The following is a 16,654-nucleotide window of genomic DNA, read 5'->3' as shown; positions in this document are numbered from 1 at the left end:
TTAGCTCTCTTGTTTTCTTTAACCACAATTTCTATTCTTGATAATATATCCTCTGGATCTGAAGCAAAATCCTTAAAAACAAGAGTTGTCCCTAATTATAGACAAAGTATGTTAAGGGAAACCGTTGGTGATTGCAAAATGAAAACCGTTGGCTTATTAATAATACACCTTTGTGTCCTTGAACCCTCTCATGCCCTTCTATAAGCAGCCTTGGGTCTTTTCCAAGGTTTTTGTTTTAGCCATGGCTAAACCTCCGTCCTTTGGCTGCTGCTTCTTCCTCTTATTCTTCTCCTTCTTATCTTCTTCCTTTGTCTCATTTGCCCTAACCGATACAGAAGCTGCCTTCATTGTGCAGCGACAACTTTTAACGTTACCAGACAACGGCGAACTTCCTGATGATATCGAATACGAGGTTGATCTCAAGGCTACCTTTGCCAACACCAGGCTTAAGAGAGCTTATATAGCTCTTCAGGCTTGGAAAAAGGCCATATTTTCAGACCCATTTAACACCACGGGGAACTGGCATGGCCCACACGTGTGCGGCTACACCGGTGTGGTTTGTGCGCCAGCTCTTGATGATTCCGATGTCACGGTTGTAGCTGGTGTTGACCTCAACGGTGCGGATATCGCAGGGCATTTGCCTGCTGAGCTTGGTTTGATGACAGATGTTGCAATGTTCCATTTGAATTCAAACCGGTTTTGTGGGATCATACCTAAAAGCTTTGAGAAGCTAAAGCTAATGCACGAATTCGATGTTAGTAACAACCGTTTCGTTGGACCTTTCCCTAACGTCGTTCTCTCTTGGCCTGATGTCAAATACTTCGACCTTAGGTTCAACGATTTCGAAGGTCAAGTCCCTCCTGAGCTTTTCAAGAAAGAACTTGACGCCATTTTCTTGAACGACAATAGATTCACCTCGGTGATTCCTGAATCTCTAGGGGAATCTCCGGCCTCGGTTGTGACTTTTGCTAACAATAAATTCACCGGATGTATCCCTAAGAGTATCGGAAACATGAAGAATCTCAACGAGATTGTCTTTATGGACAATGATTTAGGAGGTTGTTTCCCATCTGAAATCGGAAAGTTATCGAATGTAACGGTTTTCGATGCAAGCAAGAACTCGTTCATAGGTCGTCTCCCGACTAGCTTTGTCGGGTTAACGAGCGTGGAGGAAATTGATATCTCCGGGAACAAACTCACCGGACTTGTACCGCATAACATTTGCCAGTTGCCTAATTTGGTGAACTTGACTTATTCTTACAATTACTTCAGTGGACAAGGAGGTTCTTGTGTTCCAGGTGGTAGTCGCAAGGAGATTGCGTTGGATGACACACGCAATTGCTTGGCTTCTCGACCTGAGCAACGATCCGCCCAAGAATGTGCGGTTGTGATCAACCGCCCGGTTGATTGTAGCAAGGACAAGTGCGCTGGTGGCTCTTCTACTCCATCGAAACCATCACCGGTTCACAAACCAACGCCAGTTCCAACTACGCCGGTTCACAAACCAACACCAGTTCCAACTACGCCGGTTCAAAAACCATCGCCAGTTCCAACTACACCGGTTCAAAAACCATCGCCAGTTCCAACAACCCCTGTTCACGAACCATCGCCAGTTTTAGCTACGCCGGTTGACAAACCATCGCCAGTTCCATCTCGGCCGGTTCAAAAACCACAACCACCAAAAGAGTCACCTCAACCAGATGATCCTTACGATCAATCTCCAGTGACGAAAAGGCGCAGCCCTCCTCCGGCTCCGGTCAACTCTCCACCACCACCAGTTTACTCCCCACCACCTCCTCCTCCACCCGTTCACTCTCCCCCGCCGCCAGTCCACTCTCCTCCACCACCACCGGTGTATTCGCCTCCGCCCCCACCCCCACCTGTCCACTCTCCTCCACCGCCTGTCTTTTCACCACCACCTCCAGTCTATTCCCCGCCTCCCCCAGTCCACTCACCGCCTCCCCCAGTCCATTCGCCGCCGCCGCCAGCACCTGTTCACTCACCGCCTCCACCGGTTCATTCCCCCCCGCCACCACCACCTGTTTATTCACCGCCACCACCGGTCTTTTCTCCACCGCCGTCGCAATCTCCACCAGTAGTCTACTCTCCTCCGCCAAGACCGCCCAAGATCAACTCCCCACCAGTCCAATCACCACCGCCAGCACCGGTGGAAAAGAAAGAGACCCCTCCGGCTCATGCACCAGCTCCAAGTGACGATGAATTCATCATACCACCGTTCATCGGCCACCAATACGCATCACCACCACCGCCAATGTTCGCAGGCTACTAATGATCTCAATCGAAGAGAGAAGAATTCTATATATGAGTAGCAACTGCATCGTCTTGGACTAATTGTAGTAAAACTATGAAAAAGAACAAAATTCGAGGAAGAAGATGAGAAAAGAACAAATTTGCTATATCCAAAAAACAAAGAAGAAGAAAATTTGAAGGGTAATGAATTGTTACATGAGGTCGTATAAATTTGTACATTACAAACTTCTTATTATGGTCGATCAAGATTTATACTCTCTTCTTCTTTTTTTTTTTCACAATTATACTCTCTTCTTCTAAAACCTCTAATTGATATTGAAACCTTGCAATTCCTAAAAAAGACCTTAGAAATTATCTAGCCCATTATCTAATTATGAACTTGTTATTATTGGGCCTAATAATGGGCTTGTGTAAACTTTTGTGACTCATGCAATTCAATAGTAAGCCCATTTAAAATAGAATAAAATTGTTATCCCTTATTATTGAAAAGGGCATGGATCCGACAAAAAAAAAAGAGCATGGATAGAGCTATTTTGTCTTTTATGTCAAAACTGAATCAGCCTCATTTCTCATCCATGTTCACCGTCATTAATATTGCATTGCCGTCTTCTTTTGGAATTGCAGATATGACTTCGCGTCTATAACTAAATTATTTTTAAGCAGAACTAAATTCAATTAAGACTATATATATATTACTATAACATATAATAATAGCTATGACATTACATTTTGACCTGCTTAGCCTAGGTATTTCATTCGCAACACTTTTAATACTCCATATTAATAATGTTTCTTCCTGTGTTAATTTCAACAATTATTCTCGGGAAACATGAACAAAAAATATTGTAATTGATAACGACATAAATGTTTTGTATACTGCTAGCCAACTAATTCATTAATGTGAGATGTTTTTTTACGTGACTCGCGAAATATAAAAGTAATATTCTCAGGAAATATGTAGACACACATAGATGAGTTATTAGTATGCACAATTTCGTAATGGCGAGTTATAGACGCACTTGATACCAAAAAAGAAGAAGTTATAGACGCTTTTTTTTTTTGAAGAATCTTAAATTACTCAGTCAGTCAGTCTCTTATGTATGTTCTATAATGTTCCAACGGTGATTAGTTATATTTAACGTTTTACATGTCTGTATATATATTAAATTGTCAATCTGATCCGATTAATGTTAGCAGAGTCAACTCGTAAACCAATAACTCATTTTAATATAGGAGTCTCATGTACACTCTCAACTAAAATTTAATGTTTCGCAGCAAAAAAGATAATGTAATTAGTTGAGAAAGACATTACAACTGCATTGATTAAGTTTATGTAACATCTCCTCTCCCAACTTCAAATAATTGAGTCTGTTCCCATCTGACCAGCTCTTGGTATTTAACGTGTACAAGACAAAACCGTTAACTCTTAACTAAAACACTCCAATTCCAAATGCCGATTATTTAGTTTTTCAACCATACCGTGAAAAACTAAATATTCGATGAACTTGGACATATATGCAATAAACATACATATTTTCTCACGGGCCACGGTGAAAGGGATATGTACCATGATAATGAAGGTTGAAAAAAAAAAACAGATTATGATAATGCAAGAAGTATACGAACAAAAAACATACATGTTTCTTATATATATATATATATATATATTTTTGGGAAACTCTTATATATAGAAGAAATATCTTAATAAAACTGTGGAGATTTGAAGGAGATATTTTTGACTAGGATTAACCCCAAGATAAGTCAATTGCGCTACTGCCAAATTACTCACTATGGAGACAGTATACATTAACCGATATAACGACCCATGTTCAAACCTAGCACACCAAGGCATCTCTCCAAGACTAATCAAGATTATGATATAATAATTAATTAAATCATCTTTTTTGTATAAAGAATTAATTGAACAACTTGACGTGAAGTACTAAAATATCATCATGAAGAAACATGGCAAAACCAACAATTTTTTTAGTTGAACCTGGACTTAGGGGCAGATTATTTCCGCTACACGTCGTATTCTTCAACCAAATTGTTCACTTGATTATTAAAAATTGTAAGAGAGCTGCAAATCTGGTTGAAGAAATTAAGCAATATACAGAGTTACAAGAATTAAGAAGAATAAGATCTAAATATCTACACAGAGAACAAAAAAAAAGAAGAAGAAAAGAAGCAGAATAATTTCATAACAAGAAAAAGGTATTCAAGGGAGAAATCCAAATAGGAATGGAGAAGGGTAAGAAGCGGTATAAGGGAGAAGACCCTGGCGGAGGACAGGCGGAGGAGGTGGAGCACGGTGGTTGAGGTGTTGCCGCATAACAATCTGGACGGCTTCAGCCACCACCACTACAAACTCCATACCTATCTTCATTAGCTCTATACACAGCTCTATCCTTTTTATCACCATTTTTCTCTGTTTTTTTTTTAATATCTTGATTTTCTTTAACTCTCACTTCATCATTCCTTGTATTTATCATTGATGCGGTCCCCACTCCAAATGAGTTTTCAATTTATTTACTTATTTTTATATTTTTTGGAGACTAAGAAAAAAAATGAAAAATTAGGAAGGAAAGAGAAAAAAAATGAACATAAGATAAATTTTGTTCCTTTTTATTTCTGCTTTCAGATTGGATTAAAAATGAATAACAAAAATTCTGATGGGAATTTTATTTTTTCGGTACGTGACAAATTTGAATGTGTGATAAATTAGCTAGTCATATTCTCCCAAAAAAGTAAATTTCCACAATTACACATTAATCATTTTGGTAAAAAAAAAAAAAAACTGTTTCTCGGAGCGTGTGGCTTTTGGACGTCCCAAAGGACGAAATTCTTTTAACTCACGCGGGACTCTCTATCTATCTCCTCCACACGACCGACAATATCCAGTAAAACGAGAGATGTGTGCATTTGGGGTAATCTGAATTCACACCCTAATTCTGAGTTTATAATTTTATAATTTTTTCACTTTTTTCTTTGGTATTTAATAATGTTTTTCAACTTTTCTATGGGCACTTTAATGTTTTCACCTTTTTTCCTCTTATTATTAATGTTTTTCACTTTCAAGTTCTTTTTTTTTTTTCTTGTTAAAAACACCTTTCAAGTTCTTACACTGACTTTTATTTCCAATCATAGATATTCGATGTATATCATTCTAAAGATTCAAATAAGTGCATTGGGTTATTTTTGTGAAAAGAAGTGGTTTCAACTTTCAACTAATTAGAAAACAATCATCGTCTCAACTATATATAGGTTTTCGTCTCAACTATAAGAAATATTATCTCACCAAAAATATGATTACACTTGACTTAGCTTGAGTGAAATATACTTGTCAGACAAACTGGAAAGTTAAAGCCAAATTCAACTACTTTGAAAGGATATATTAGTTTAGGATTCGATTTAACATACCAAAATAAAAAGAATGTAACATGAACTGAATTAGGTCTACATTAGCTTGTCGAAAATCGTTTTCGTATGGAAACACTCACCAGCAAGACAAATGGTCGAATCCTCATAATAGAGATCCCTCCCCAGTCCCCACACTATGTCGAATAAGCCAATGTCACACCATAAATAATTAGTCATTTTCAAACTACTCTAGTCAATTATTTTTTTATCAAAAAAAACAAGTTAATAATGTACTTGATTGTTATGAATATCACCATCTGGATGCAGAAACTAACAAATAACAATCAGAATTTACTTGATTAAGTGTCGGAACGGAAATAATGAGCAACTCTGCAATGGCAAAAAAGGCTACCGTTGGACAAGTCTGACGGCAATGAGGAGATCATACTTGATGATTACTTTTATTTTAGTGACAAATCAATCTATCGGAAATTACAATGGATTTATATGATTATTTTGGTACAAGTTTTTATTTCAAATTTTTCTGTAAATCTTTTTCACATTGAGACAACAAAAATTATGCTTTCGCTAAATCCGACACATATTTGTCATAATTTTACCCAAAAAACTAAATTCCGTTGAAATTGTATAAAATTTCGTAGTGAAAGTATAAAAACATAAATAGAAACATAAACCACAACGGTCTTTGGAAATCTTGTCAAAATCGTTCATATCTCCTGTCTATCGGCCAAAGCCATATTGTGTCAGTAATATTTTTCCCAATCCAAAATAGAATTTATTTTAAAAAATACTAATAATGTTATTTATCCACTATGCCTATATCCAGAGTGAATAGGTAAAATAAATGGTACAAAATAGTTTGAAACTAAAAGAAAATAACGAAGATAAGAAGACAATAATGATATCAGTTGCTAAGGCAGACATATCTCATCTATAACTCAAAATCATTCACGTTGTGTTACAGTACAAGAGACACTGTCACATAGGTCGACCAACCATGCATGCTTCCATTTTCTTAATAAAAACGTTGCAAATTGTAACTGCTTGTTTTCTTCTTCCTTTTTTTAAAAAAATTAAAAACATTGAGTATTTTTTAAAGTAGGAATAATATTAATTTCAATGAACAAGAACAACTATCAAGTACTGGTTCATTATCAATTTATTATTCGAAAAATATTTAGAAAAGAAAAAAAACGAAGATGCGTGAATAAGCATCTTTTTTAATTTAAAGCGAATTACCGTACGTATGTCCTTCTGAACATATAACATGCATATTAAATTATTAATGAATGTGTTCCATCTACATTTATGCTGTTTTTGTATTTTTTGTGAAAATGGGAATATCATCTTATTTCCATATAGTTCAAGTCTTCAAGATATGCCCCATCTATTTACTTCAGTTTGATATTATCAAGTACCCACTTTAATCTGTATAGTACTACAGAATATCGATTTCTTTATCTTTTGCATAGCCTATATGTTGTTTAGTTGTCAACTTCTCCAAATTAGTTTAACAATTTTGTTTCTAGTATTATTAGAAAAACAAACAAAAAATACTAGAGAGAGTAGATAAAATACTGATTGATGAAAATGTTTTTTTTTTTTTTTTTCACTTTTGTTTAGAAATTTAGTCTTTTGCATATCAAAGATTCAAAGTGTACTCATTGAGACAAAGTTGGGCCAACTCAATAGCAAGCAAAACATCTTAATCTTATTCTTCAACATTTTTTGTTTGACATTTTTGTAGCAGAAACCATGCAAATAGATATATAGTATCACATTGCGTACACAATCTCTCCGCTACTGTCGATGTCAAGATCATCAAGGTCGCTCTCTAAGTCTTCCTCCATATCGTCATCTATGTCCAAGCTTCCTGTTTATCCATTAATGATAAGTTTTTCAAACATTGAGAAGCATTAAAAAAGACAAGAAATCGAAAAGTTTATGTTTTGTGTTGTCTCACCTGTGAGGTAATGGTTCAGATTCTGAGTGCCTGCAGGAGGAACAGTTGCTTCTGCAATGATCTGCATAATTTCTTCTATGCTTTGGCCCGGTTGATCCGATTCATCAAACTGAGTGGTCATCGTGTTATCGTTCATTAGATCTGCCGGTAGATTCTTTAGAAACCATTCATGGTTCCTTATTTCAGGAATTGATATCCTCTGCCAAGAAACCAACCAAGAGGGCCAAAATGCAAAGTTCTCTTTTCAGTCATACTATAAAGAAAATTCACAAATAAATCAACAAATGCAGCTTTCATGATCCTTCCTTTACCTTTGCAGGGTCAGCAACAAATATTCTGGAGATCAAATGGCGACATTCAGGAGATATGTGAACATAATCCGGAATAGCATACTGAACATTCAGGATTCTCTGAGCAAATATTTTCACAAGAGAACAGATAGTTTAGCTAGCAAGTAATAAAATCCATAATTACATTTTTCAACTATTGAAGCATGAAGAAAGTGAAAGGCTCACATGTATAGTTTTCCTGAAATTCTTTGGTTCCTCGGGATCTTCGAAAGGATATGCTCCAACCAGCATGACATACAGAGTAACCCCACAAGACCAAACATCTGCAACCTGAAAAAAAAGAAGAACATTAGGATGCATTTGACTAATTCAACCAAAACTCAAGAATTATCAGTTTACAAATCAGACTCTTAATAGCTTTCTTCACCAAAATTCTTGAAGAGCCAAGATTGTTTTATTTGTGTGAGCTTTCATCAAGAGAAAGCATGTTTCCCCTATCTATAATCAGAGGATAAAAATACAAAGATTGTTCTTTCTATAAGATATGGTTATCATACTAGTTTGGGAACTATGAAAATGGAGTACCTTTCCATCATATTCTTTCTTTAGTAAAACCTCAGGAGCGATGTAAGCAGGAGTTCCAACAGTTGATTTTGGTTGCGAATGTAACACTGATGACTGAAAAAGAAAACACAAAGCTTAGAGATACTAACTAACTCAGAGTTTCTGAAATGTTTTCAAAGATACCTTAGAATATCCGAAATCACATATCTTTAGACGAGGGGCCGGGCTACCATCTAATAACGTATTCTCGAGCTTTAAGTCTCGGTGACATACTTGCTACAACATAAAATTTAACTTCTTAAGTCAGCTGAATTTCACAGAGGATGAAGCATTGATTTGATAGAGAGCATTTTTCATTACCATAGCATGACAGTAACTAACTCCTGAAATGAGTTGCTGGAAGAAAAACCTCGCCTACATGATAGTAAACGATATATTAGCCTCAGCATTTTGAATCTTCGATTAATCATCAAAGCAAGAAAAAAAAGAGAGAACAACCTCGTCTTCGCTGAAGCGGCCTGCATTGCAGATTCGCTCGAAAAGTTCTCCTCCAGATGCATATTCCATAACAATGGCTAAATGGGTTGGTGTTAATATAACCTGAAGCAATCCTAAGGATTAAATTATAGAATTCCTTTTTTTTCCTGAAAATGTTAATAATAAGAAAACAGCTTAAAAGAGAGTTGAAAACAAACCTCTTTGAATCTAACGATATTGGGATGTCTTAAGGACCTGTGGTTGATTATCTCCCTTTTTACATTTTCATCTATCTGTACAAATACAAAAAGTCCCACCATTAATACCACGTTCCATAACAAAAGAAACACCTAGAGCCTTTAAAACAACACTATACAACATAAGTCATAAAGCAAAGCAGAGCAAATTTGGTCTTCCATAAAAATCAATCAATTTTGTAAATCTATAGGGTTAAACCATTCATAACCATAAAGTAACCAAACACACATCTCTCATTGGATGATGAACACACAAAAATGATTTCTTTTGAATTCAAGAACCTAGTGAATTGAAACATAAAATAAAATTGGACTAAGGAGAAAAAACAAGAAGAAAATAAACTGACCTTCTCACCTCTCTCGATATATTTAACAGCAACAAGCTCATTACTTTGCTTGTCTCTCATCAATCTCGCAACTCCAAAATTACCGGAGCCAATATCCTTGACGAGTTCATACCTATCACTATCGTGCATAATCGGCAAATCCATTGGACCACTCACTGCTGGTCGATCCATTTTCTCCCCCTCTTTCCTCTGTCTCTTTGCGACTTCAATCTCTGTGTCAAGAAGATTTCTTTTTTGGGAGACAATATCTAACGACACCAAGACATCAGAGGAAATGAACAACGGTGTGACGTGGATGAATTTGAGCCTTTAAGATGAGAAAAGGAGTATTGGGTGATCAAGTTATGGTTGTGAGAAAGAGACGTTTTCAGAGACCCGTGAAGTATCTAACCAACAACACAAGTGGGTTTCTTGAGATCCTTTTTGTTCCTTTGATCGCTCTCGATGAAGAAGAAGAAGAAGAAGGAAGGCTCGTGATCTTGAACTCTGTTTCTCTCTCTCTGTCTCTCTCTCTATCAGCTTTCCTTTTCTCTGTCAATATAAAAAGGAAACAGCTTTCTCTGTTCTGTTTAAACCACAGCTTGAAGTAAGCTATACAAAACAGAAAGATGAGAGAGATAGAAGAAGTTTTCGCTTTTTCTGTGAACTGTTGAATTGTGATTTGTCAAAGCATGGGAGATAGTTTGAAATGACGGATTTACCCTTTCTACTTACAACGTTCTGACAAACAATGGGGCCTGTAGTTTTTAGAAATGTTTTTTTTTACCGTGACTAGTATAGAAAATAATATTTTAATTAGTATAAACTTTCTTTTTATTGGCAAAGTATTAGTATAAACTATGTGATTTGTTACTCTTTATTTTTCAGTAAGTTTTATCTCTCCATAATATTATGCATTAATTTTTTCCGATTTATTATATGTCTTATTGTAAATAGTATAGCAAAAAATATGAAAATATTAATTGATTAAATTTATGCCTAGAACAGTTACTAAAAATATCTAAGTTTTCAAAAATATAGCACTAGAATGGTATGAGATTTAAAATAACAGATTTTGAATTGATTTTATATCCCAATTTAATTTAATCAAACACAGTGAAAAATGAAATAGAAATAATTTAAATTAACAATTAGTTTTTCTGTTAGTGGATCTATATATTAATATCGTAATATGTCCCTTACATATGTACATTTTTGGCTACTGGATTAATTTTGCCCCTTAAATATGTCCTGAAACGGAGCTGATGAAACATATACTCGCATTAAACAAGCTTATGGCTAATCATGGGAACCTCCATGTATTAATGACCACTAAAAAGATTTACTTTCTATTTCGGTATATAAAAAGGGTTTCCGCATTTAAAAACGGAAAATAAAAGAAAAACAAGTTACCACAAATGTCGAGATATTGTTGGCTAGCTTGTCAGATCTTCACCTAAAAGCTGAAACCGATAGAGTTGCACTCATCATCACTATAGCCCATCATTTTTACTATCTAAAGTTTTTGTTTATGCGCATCCACATGACGATTTTGCTGCAAACTTTTTTTTTAATCATCTTTTAAAAACATATATCCGTACTTAATATTCCCAATACACTCTTCTAGAGCTCGATCATTCCATGGACGTGAACATTTTGTCTTTGTTTCTCTTCCCTTTAGTCAAACAAACATTTTGTCCTTGTTTCAAACTAAAATCGATTTCTTCTAAATAAAGGAAATTCATTGACTAAACGAATGATTTTAGTGAATGAATGAAAATTTCTCATTGTGAAGCCTCTGTTTCTCTATTTACTTTTTTACTATTTAGAGTACCTTTCACCGAAATTTTCAATCAATTCCTTTCAATTTTACTACATGTTCAAGCATTCGAACAAAAGCAATCGTTGCAAAAAAGACTAGATCGGAATGCCTTCTACCCAAAAGAGAGAACTCAATGCAAACTGTTTATGAAATTTTTGAAAAAAAAAACTGGATTCATTCCGGTTGTTGCGAGTACCAACCAATGGAGAAAGATTGACCTTAGTTATTGTAGTTATCAAGGCCAAGGTCTCTCAGTGCATCAGTTGCAGCGGCTCTGCATGTCTCATTGTTGGCTTTAGCAGTTCTTATCAGCTTCTCGATTCCATTAGCAAGCAGAATAGTTCTGTAGTGTGCATGCAGACAGAACTTGATATTATAAAAGAGTTTGCGATATGTGCATATTGTTGGATGACAAGAATTGGAAACAGAGCAAAAACCTGTTCTCTGCACTTCTGACAGCAATGTTCCGTATCATGTTGCAAGCGTTTCTCTGCATTTGAGCAGCTACTGGGAACCTCTTCATTGCTTGGACCGCTAGATCACCAGCTCCAGCTTCTATAGCCTTGGCTGCGTGGTCTGGTGATCTCAGACAGATTATAGAGATTATCAACATCACCTGAACCAATCAAGTATATCTTGGATCAACCACAAGGATTATGCACTCAGACCCTAATGCTACAAGAAACATTCTTCACACGACATTACGTTCTATCTAGTGGAAAACTGCCAAAGACGTGACCTGTAGTCACAAGTATCTTCTCTAGACAGGAAGATTTAAAATTGCGCATGGGACATAGTGTCATAAGAGGGTTTTCGTTTGGTTTATATACTTACCTCTTGTATGACTAGAGGATCATCAGAGAATCGTAGTGCGAGTGTGATTAGCTTGTCCAGACCTTGCTTCTCAACTATGGTACTCTTGTTAGAGTCACTTCCTGCCAACTAGAGATCAAAATACAAATTTTAGATAAACATTTATCATGCGTGGTTACAATGCTAATCTAAATCAGTAATAGGCTTTGGAAAAGCTTAAAATTTGAGAACATGCATTTATTAGAAGCACATGAACATAAGCTACTCCTTAATATGGTGCGGAAAATACTTGAAAGCCTGAGTTTTAAAGAAGGATTTTGAATAACCAAAGGCAATGAAGACAACAGAGGCAGCCTGCAGGGCATATTAGAAGCTACTCACCTTAGACAACAGGGAACAACATGTCTTAGCAGCAGTTTTGTTGCCTTGCTCACCGCTATCATCAATACACCGAAGAAGTGTATCTATTCCACCGGATTCAGCAATAGATTTACATATTTCATCCTGTTTACAGCAAAACCAGATGAAGAACTTGCAAGAACCTAACCAGATAAATGTTATCACACAGAGATTTCAACTAGGAGACTTACATTGACAGCAATTGCTTTTAACGCAGTACTTGCTGACACCAAACTATCAGAGCCAATCCCTGCCTGTAATGCTTCAGTGAGGGCTGTCGCAATCCCTAATTTGGCAAAAGTTCGTGCATAACCATAAACCTGAAACACATGGAAGCAAAAGTCTAGTGGATTTGAATTCTCAAAGCATGTCCATGAATAAGCACAAAAAACAACGATTATAAATGTTTGCTAAGTGCTATATAGCTGTTTTCCCTTAATTTCATTCCCGCAGTCAAAAGTGGCATATACCAAACGAATGTAACCATACTTACTTGGGAAGCAACAACACGGAAGTCATCTGGAGTCAAAAGAGCACAAATAGCATCGTACAGAGCTCTAATGGTAGTTTTACTCTCTCTATTCAACACTTGCAGAATAAGTTCATCGATTTTCAGTTCCATGAATAACTGTTTCACAACTTCATTACCAGTTGCTGCAGCAGCAACAACCGCAAAACCAGCATCTAACAAATCAGAATCGGAGCTGGAATCATTTAAGAGATCAACAACGATATTTGGTCCAGTACAATTCCTGAATCTCTCTGTGCTCTGAATGTCTGCAATTGAATAACACATGATCAACACAAATCAAAGTTAAAACACACAAGAACGACTAATTCAAGAACAGAAGTCATACCACGGATCAACACAGCCAAAGCCTTAAAGCAAGGAACAAGAACACGATTACTTCTAGTAGATATCTTGATTTTGGAACAAATCGAGCAAGTTAAATCCACAGCACCATGTTTTGTCGCAATTGCAGCGTTCCCTGATTCTTGGCTGCTACAAAGCTCATTGAGATTCTTGAACAAACTCGATATCTCATCGAAAACCTCATCTCGAAGAGGTCCGTCTATTGAAACACTGTCGAATTCTTTTAGTCTATCTAAACAAGCAATCACCGGATTGTCCTTAACGCTACTTTCTCCAGGAACACATGTAATGATCCCTGTACCATAAACAAACACACAAATTGAACTAACGCCAGTTCGAGAGGAAGGCCAATTTCTGGAGAAAGTAAAAAGAGAGGAGAGAATGTAAACGGACCAAAGAGATCGACGCCTTGGAGCTTGAGAGTGTAGAGAGCGTCTTCGAGAGCTTCGGAGGGATCCATACCAAGATCTTCAACATTTTCCCTAACCAGATCGTCGAATGCCTCCTGAGATATTGTACGGACACCCATTCTCCTTCCTTCGCCGCTCCGATTCGATAGATCGGAAAAGATGGTTTTCAAGTAGAAAGCTCAATCGATGTTTCTTCTTCTACTGATTTGAAAGCAATTAATTAAAACAGAAACGGTGTCTTTTTGAAATTAAAACGATGTCGTTTCACTGTTTCGAGACCACAGGCACTGTTTCTTTCTTCTACCATCATTTTATTTCAGATAATTATGAAATTTTTGAATCTTTAAATCACTCATCACTCGTCTTTTAGAATATCCACTTCTACTCTTCGAACATTTGTTCAACCCTTTGATCATCTAATCAAAGATTAAGATCCTTTTCCAGAGAGATCTTTTCCAATCAATATTTTATTTCCACTGTTAGAAAAGGAGATATGTATATACTTTTAAAGTCTGCAATATCATTGTCTGTAAAACTGCACACGACTCTCGAGGTTTCTATGATCTACTACCAAACTTATCCACAAGGATCAAACTGCACAAGACTTAATAGATTCACGTGTCTGTTACAATTCCCTTTGCTCTAATTCCGGCTCAATTGCTGCAGCTGCTAGATGTCTAACCTGCTGAGCTAGGCGTCTCCTCCGATATATCCCTACTAAGCGTAGAATCAGGATCATAGCAATCGCAGCGTAGTCAAAAACTGTCACTATTCTGAACCCGCCTGTACAAAAGAGGGCAAAATCAATCTTGGAAAGCTTAAAAGCCTTAAACACACCACATTGAGATTGTTTAACCCTTCATTGCTGGTTTTTGATTTGTGAGGCAACTTACCCGTTGGAATGAAGTTAAACTCTGCGGCAGTGTAAAGGGTACTCATGAACATCTGCAAACACCGACAGAAACTTAGTTTCTCATCTTTCAATGGCCTTTAAAAACAAGAATAAATACAAACTAGTTGCTCCTATGATGATTACAAAGATTGTCTTGCTTGGCCATTAGTACAGACAACAAATGACAACAAGAATAAGTGGGTAGAGATATAACTAAACACTAAACTATGAAATGTAAATTTCAGGGTAAGATGTTCTTAACTGCAAAGATGCGCACTTCGTGAAAATACAGATTGTTCACATCTGTATCCATCATATGCCACACCATTCTCTTCACTAGAAACGGAAGCTCATGCACCTTCTGAATTATTCGAAAGATGGTGGTTTTGCCAAGTCATAAAAAGGAGAAATAAGTATATACATAGATAAGAAATGCATGAAACAGTAAAGAGAAGCAAAACAAAATCATGAATCAAAAAGACCGTACCTGAACAAAGCCAGTTAGACCTCCAACAAAGAGACGGTTATACCTACGGACTTTATCAAGAACCTCCTTCACCTCTTGCTCCTGACGCTCTTGCAAAGATGGTTCTGGTGACAGCTTCGTGATGTGCCTAACACACATGGGACACTTGCAAGGCCTAGATATTGCAGCATAGTTCCAGTACTGCAAGATGCAATTTCCTGTAACAAAATCAGCAACCGGTTTAAGAAACTTTCAGATCTTTTTATGACATTGCAAACAACACTCCATAGTAACAGAGCATGGTTTAAAAATCAACACTTTCAAAAGTTAATCAGTTGTGATAAATCATTCTTGGCTACCAAAAGGAACCCTAAACCAATTCCAACCCAAACAATTCTCCAAATTTACCTCTGACGAACAGAAATATCCCAAAAAGACACAAGCTTGATACTTCAATGTAGATGAAATGGCTCAAGAGAATCAAGAAGAAGAAGAAAGATGAAAAGACTAACCGCAATACCAATGACCACAATTTCCACGACACGGAACCGTAAAGGAGCCGAAACAGATCGGGCAAACATCATCCTCTGGAGGCGACTCGCTCTCTATCTTCCTCTCTCCACGATTGTCTGGCTCAATATTCCTTTCCTCAGCCGACACGACTCCGTCAGCAAGCACAAGCTCGTTCCGATCAAGATTTTCCGTCACAGCGGCGGCGTTAACCTCCGGAAAAACATCGGCGGTTGTTACCTCCATCTCATCCCTCAGGGATTTGCTGCTCCCCAAGGAAGACATATTTACTTCCGAAACCTTCTTCGCTTTCGTCACTTTCTCAGAAGTTTCCTAATTTACAGAAATGAGTTTATTTGGATTTCTTACAGATAAAATAACAGTAAATGGATAAATACATGTCAAAGCGTGTTTTAGGGCGGTGAATGACTGATTTGTCCTCGCTATTTTCAGTAAGGTAAAGGACTACATTTAGGCAAATGGGTCATTTAGTCGCAGTAGTTGGGAGAGGTACTTGGATTAAAGGTGGACAGATGTTTAGATTCATTATAGTATAAATAAGATTTTTTTTTTTTTTTTGTGCGAAAATAAAAAGAATATCAAACAAAACTATGTATACTATATCTTTTTTTTTGTGTGTTAAAGATATATACAATATCCTTAAGCAATGTTAATCGTATATGCAAAAAAAAAAAAAAAAAAGACTCATCAAAATTCAAACAATAATAACTAAAGCTAGATTTATCCACTTTTAAAATCCTATTACTATTTGATCCAAGAAAAAGAAAAAAATCCTATTACTGTTACTAAAAAAACAAATAAAATTATATTCACTAAATAATGGGAACCGACTCTCATTACTCTATAAATACCGAAACTCTAAACTCTGAAGAGCTCACAAAAGCCATAAAAAAAAAAGAGAGAGAAAAAAAACGAAGA

The 16,654-nt window shown here is 36.5% G+C and overlaps 5 protein-coding genes and 1 non-coding gene across 9 annotated transcripts; 1 reads left to right on the top strand and 5 right to left on the bottom strand.

Moving 5' to 3' along the window:
* The first annotated feature begins 36 nt into the window (after window positions 1-36).
* AT4G33970 (Leucine-rich repeat (LRR) family protein) lies at window positions 37-3,144 on the top strand. Its single transcript, NM_119558.3, has one exon. The coding sequence runs from the start codon at window positions 191-193 to the stop codon at window positions 2,288-2,290; it is 2,100 nt and encodes a 699-aa protein (NP_195123.1). The 5' UTR covers window positions 37-190; the 3' UTR covers window positions 2,291-3,144.
* AT4G03355 lies at window positions 1,959-4,291 on the bottom strand. 2 transcript variants are annotated; one of them, NR_144043.1, is made up of 2 exons: window positions 4,268-4,291; window positions 1,959-2,363 (listed from the first exon to the last, which is right to left on the bottom strand). It is a non-coding gene; the product is annotated as an uncharacterized misc_RNA (transcript). The 2 variants fall into 2 exon arrangements; NR_144044.1 differs by lacking the exons at window positions 1,959-2,363; window positions 4,268-4,291 and adding an exon at window positions 3,550-3,872.
* AT4G33960 (uncharacterized protein) lies at window positions 4,189-4,803 on the bottom strand. The gene has a single exon (NM_119557.4). It carries the CDS (start codon window positions 4,691-4,693, stop codon window positions 4,490-4,492), a length of 204 nt encoding a protein of 67 aa, NP_195122.1. The 5' UTR covers window positions 4,694-4,803; the 3' UTR covers window positions 4,189-4,489.
* A 2,456-nt stretch (window positions 4,804-7,259) lies between these two features.
* OST1 (Protein kinase superfamily protein) lies at window positions 7,260-10,340 on the bottom strand. 2 transcript variants are annotated; one of them, NM_119556.3, is made up of 10 exons: window positions 9,551-10,340; window positions 9,165-9,239; window positions 8,968-9,069; window positions 8,830-8,883; window positions 8,653-8,745; window positions 8,491-8,583; window positions 8,131-8,235; window positions 7,927-8,025; window positions 7,616-7,814; window positions 7,260-7,525 (listed from the first exon to the last, which is right to left on the bottom strand). In NM_119556.3, the coding sequence occupies exons 1-10, from the start codon at window positions 9,719-9,721 to the stop codon at window positions 7,428-7,430; spliced, it is 1,089 nt and encodes a 362-aa protein (NP_567945.1). In that variant the 5' UTR covers window positions 9,722-10,340; the 3' UTR covers window positions 7,260-7,427. The 2 variants fall into 2 exon arrangements, with proteins under 2 accessions (NP_567945.1, NP_001320129.1); NM_001342244.1 differs by having other exon boundaries at window positions 7,263-7,814; window positions 9,551-10,168.
* Window positions 10,341-11,159: 819 nt separating this feature from the next.
* On the bottom strand, window positions 11,160-14,201 carry AT4G33945 (ARM repeat superfamily protein). The gene is made up of 8 exons (NM_119555.4): window positions 13,831-14,201; window positions 13,421-13,732; window positions 13,057-13,340; window positions 12,755-12,883; window positions 12,546-12,668; window positions 12,186-12,293; window positions 11,789-11,967; window positions 11,160-11,694 (listed from the first exon to the last, which is right to left on the bottom strand). Exons 1-8 carry the CDS (start codon window positions 13,964-13,966, stop codon window positions 11,571-11,573), a joined length of 1,395 nt encoding a protein of 464 aa, NP_567944.1. The 5' UTR covers window positions 13,967-14,201; the 3' UTR covers window positions 11,160-11,570.
* Window positions 14,201-16,082, bottom strand: AT4G33940 (RING/U-box superfamily protein). 2 transcript variants are annotated; one of them, NM_119554.4, is made up of 5 exons: window positions 15,718-16,066; window positions 15,227-15,423; window positions 15,002-15,100; window positions 14,741-14,792; window positions 14,201-14,630 (listed from the first exon to the last, which is right to left on the bottom strand). In NM_119554.4, the coding sequence occupies exons 1-5, from the start codon at window positions 15,998-16,000 to the stop codon at window positions 14,473-14,475; spliced, it is 789 nt and encodes a 262-aa protein (NP_567943.1). In that variant the 5' UTR covers window positions 16,001-16,066; the 3' UTR covers window positions 14,201-14,472. The 2 variants fall into 2 exon arrangements, with proteins under 2 accessions (NP_567943.1, NP_001329714.1); NM_001342243.1 differs by having other exon boundaries at window positions 14,298-14,630; window positions 14,741-15,100; window positions 15,718-16,082.
* Window positions 16,083-16,654: the final 572 nt, after the last annotated feature.

This window comes from Arabidopsis thaliana, chromosome 4 (assembly GCF_000001735.4).
Source record: "Arabidopsis thaliana chromosome 4, partial sequence".
Lineage (NCBI taxonomy): Eukaryota > Viridiplantae > Streptophyta > Magnoliopsida > Brassicales > Brassicaceae > Arabidopsis > Arabidopsis thaliana.
The sequence above is the reverse complement of the archived record's forward strand: the minus strand, read 5'-3'. Positions and strand labels throughout refer to the sequence as shown.

Coding starts and splice junctions, on each gene's coding strand:
- AT4G33970 (NM_119558.3), top strand. CDS start 191: ATGCCCTTCTATAAGCAGCCTTGGGTCTTTTCCAAGGTTTTTGTTTTA.
- AT4G33960 (NM_119557.4), bottom strand. CDS start 4,693: ATGGTGATAAAAAGGATAGAGCTGTGTATAGAGCTAATGAAGATAGGT.
- OST1 (NM_119556.3), bottom strand. CDS start 9,721: ATGGATCGACCAGCAGTGAGTGGTCCAATGGATTTGCCGATTATGCAC. Junction 9,070..9,164: donor ATATCGTTAGATTCAAAGAG/GTTTGTTTTCAA, acceptor GGATTGCTTCAG/GTTATATTAACACCAACCCA. Junction 8,236..8,490: donor AGAAAGAATATGATGGAAAG/GTACTCCATTTT, acceptor CTTTTTTTTCAG/GTTGCAGATGTTTGGTCTTG.
- AT4G33945 (NM_119555.4), bottom strand. CDS start 13,966: ATGGGTGTCCGTACAATATCTCAGGAGGCATTCGACGATCTGGTTAGG. Junction 11,968..12,185: donor ATCCTCTAGTCATACAAGAG/GTAAGTATATAA, acceptor TGATTGGTTCAG/GTGATGTTGATAATCTCTAT. Junction 11,695..11,788: donor GTCAGAAGTGCAGAGAACAG/GTTTTTGCTCTG, acceptor TGCACACTACAG/AACTATTCTGCTTGCTAATG.
- AT4G33940 (NM_119554.4), bottom strand. CDS start 16,000: ATGTCTTCCTTGGGGAGCAGCAAATCCCTGAGGGATGAGATGGAGGTA. Junction 15,101..15,226: donor GTCTAACTGGCTTTGTTCAG/GTACGGTCTTTT, acceptor CGAATAATTCAG/AAGGTGCATGAGCTTCCGTT. Junction 14,793..15,001: donor ACGAAGTGCGCATCTTTGCA/GTTAAGAACATC, acceptor CGGTGTTTGCAG/ATGTTCATGAGTACCCTTTA.